This window comes from Arachis hypogaea, chromosome 17 (assembly GCF_003086295.3).
Source record: "Arachis hypogaea cultivar Tifrunner chromosome 17, arahy.Tifrunner.gnm2.J5K5, whole genome shotgun sequence".
NCBI classification, from domain to species: domain Eukaryota; kingdom Viridiplantae; phylum Streptophyta; class Magnoliopsida; order Fabales; family Fabaceae; genus Arachis; species Arachis hypogaea.
The window spans coordinates 83916657-83918998 of NC_092052.1; the positions used below are offsets into that span (position 1 = coordinate 83916657).

The 2342-nt window shown below is 32.1% G+C and overlaps 1 protein-coding gene across 1 annotated transcript; it reads right to left on the bottom strand.

Moving 5' to 3' along the window:
- Nucleotides 1–650: 650 nt before the first annotated feature.
- LOC112767078 (protein transport protein Sec61 subunit gamma-like) lies at nt 651–944 on the bottom strand. Its single transcript, XM_025812954.1, has 2 exons — nt 851–944; nt 651–766 (listed from the first exon to the last, which is right to left on the bottom strand). Exons 1-2 carry the CDS (start codon nt 942–944, stop codon nt 651–653), a joined length of 210 nt encoding a protein of 69 aa, XP_025668739.1.
- Nucleotides 945–2342: the final 1398 nt, after the last annotated feature.

The following is a 2342-nucleotide window of genomic DNA, read 5'->3' on the forward strand; positions in this document are numbered from 1 at the left end:
ATTAAAACTGTAATGTTCCCAAAGATACGAAGGATGGAAAAACAAAAAGTGATATACAGCAGAACTATGATTAACAAAAAGTTGATGTGATTAACAAAAACTACCGTTTGCTTTAAAACTCTCTGTGTGATTGTGGCTCTCATCATCATGCAGATATCATAAAAAATTGTTTAGAACATAAGTTGACACTATATGTAGTAATTATAGACATATTCTATTAATTTCAGCATAAGCAAAAGCAACACAAAAAAGTGAAAAACATACAAGTTACAATAAAGTTCACTGGTATAATAAAAAGACATTGCTCCCTCTCTAGTATCTAGAAAGAAGAAAATTGATTTGTAAATCTACCACCCCCTCTCAATAATGAACTATGCACAGAACAGTAACTGTATGAAAGAACTTCATCTAAAGTAAATTTGCATAATTTCAAACCCTAATCTCAAGTAACAGTAAGAAAGCACAAAACCAACCACATTCTGAATACAATAAAACAACATTACAATTTCCCCCTTTTAAATTCCTTATTCATAGTTTCATAACAAATTGCTGCACCACACTCAAACAACACATCAAGCTAAGCTATAAACACAACAATTTTTTAAAAATTTCATAAATTTTTGAAAAATAAACAATTAGAAATCATATACCTAACCAGATCCGACGATGATGTTGTTAATGGGAATGAAGATGAGCTTGACGAAAAAGCCAATGAATCCCATAATCGTAATTCTGATTGCAGTACTAATAGCAACCTTGTAATATTCTACAAACGAAAAGGAAAAATTCAGGTTCACAGCATCCAGATTCAAATCAAAATAATCATAATTAAATTAATAAAAAAAGGCACCTTTGCCATCGGGTTTATGGCAACACTTGACGAGCCTTACGCTGTCCTTGGAGAACCCTTTGAGACGTTTGAACACTGAATCAATGGCGTCCATTGTCTGTCCTGTGCTTTCAAAACTGAAATTGAATTTCGACGAAGGAAGAGAGTCTATTCCTCTTCACAAAATTCCTGTAGAAAAATTTCAAGGAATATTCCTAAATAGGCAATAACATGCATCAAAGACAAATGAAAACCATATACCAAAAAATAGGAGAGATTATGATAAGCAGAGGGAATATAGAAGAGGAAAAAAGAAGTGCTAGCTATGGACACACAGAACAATAATTTGAAAGATATGGTAGAAATACATATGAATCTAAGAAGAATAGATTAAGAAGTTTCATCCACCCAAAATATTAATATTATGCAGAACAAATCAAGAAGCAAAACTGCAACAGTCTAAGCTCAATTTTTTTCTGCAGTCTACAAACAGTACTGAATAGAAGTAATACCTCAATGCTATTGGCAAATATCATAAAAAATTCAGGAGAGAAAAAAATAAAAGAAACTCATTTGAGTCATGTAAGGTGACTTCTTTTATATGGAACAAATCTATATGGGATTCAAGATTGTCATTATGTGTCTCCCTCCACTTTGGAGTAGCTAGCTATAGATAGTTAGTTGTTAAGCTATGGGTGAAAAGAAATAACTAACCATCTCATCTACAAATTTTCAGTCAAGTACCTTCAAATGCATTAATTATAGATCTGAATCAAACATGTAAGTGCATGTCACATGATCACACCTATTAGCAATAAGGCTCACAAAAGCTAAGTTCACTTCTCTTTATAGTTTATACCTTAATAGCAATGATTTGCTCTGGTGTGGGAGCAACCACTTTAGGCGTCTGTTGTTCTTCAGCAACTTCTAGAACATTTGGAGTTTCAGGAGGTGAAATTCTTTTTGGCAGTGCCTTTTGAACTTCATCTATAGCTTCCTTTGAATCAAACAAGCGCTTTGCCTCCAATCTTTCCTATTAATTTCAAAGAAAAATCTTTAGTCCTATAATTAATGAGGAAGTGGAGTTGGTAATAAGAAATAGACCCAACAATATATTGTTAATTTCCTTAACAAAGATGAGAAGAATGAAAAGTTGAGAAGGGCTAAATATTTTACTTATATATTTCTCACACACACACTCTGAATAACAACAACATAAACATACAAGACATATAAATAGTTAGGGAATTTCTTAGTGAAGAGTAGAATTAGGTGAAATAATCTTTTTGGTGGGTTTTTGGTGGGTTTTTCCTCTACTAAACATACAAGACATACAAGACAAATTTTTTTGGTGGGTTTTTCCTCTACTAAAAGAAATAATCTTCACTGTTCACCAAAACTTCACTCTTCACCATAGCATTACCCAAATAATTATACACACAGATAAGATGAGATATCTAAGATAATCCTATAAGGTAAATACAAGATAAACCTTATGAAATATGAATAGATA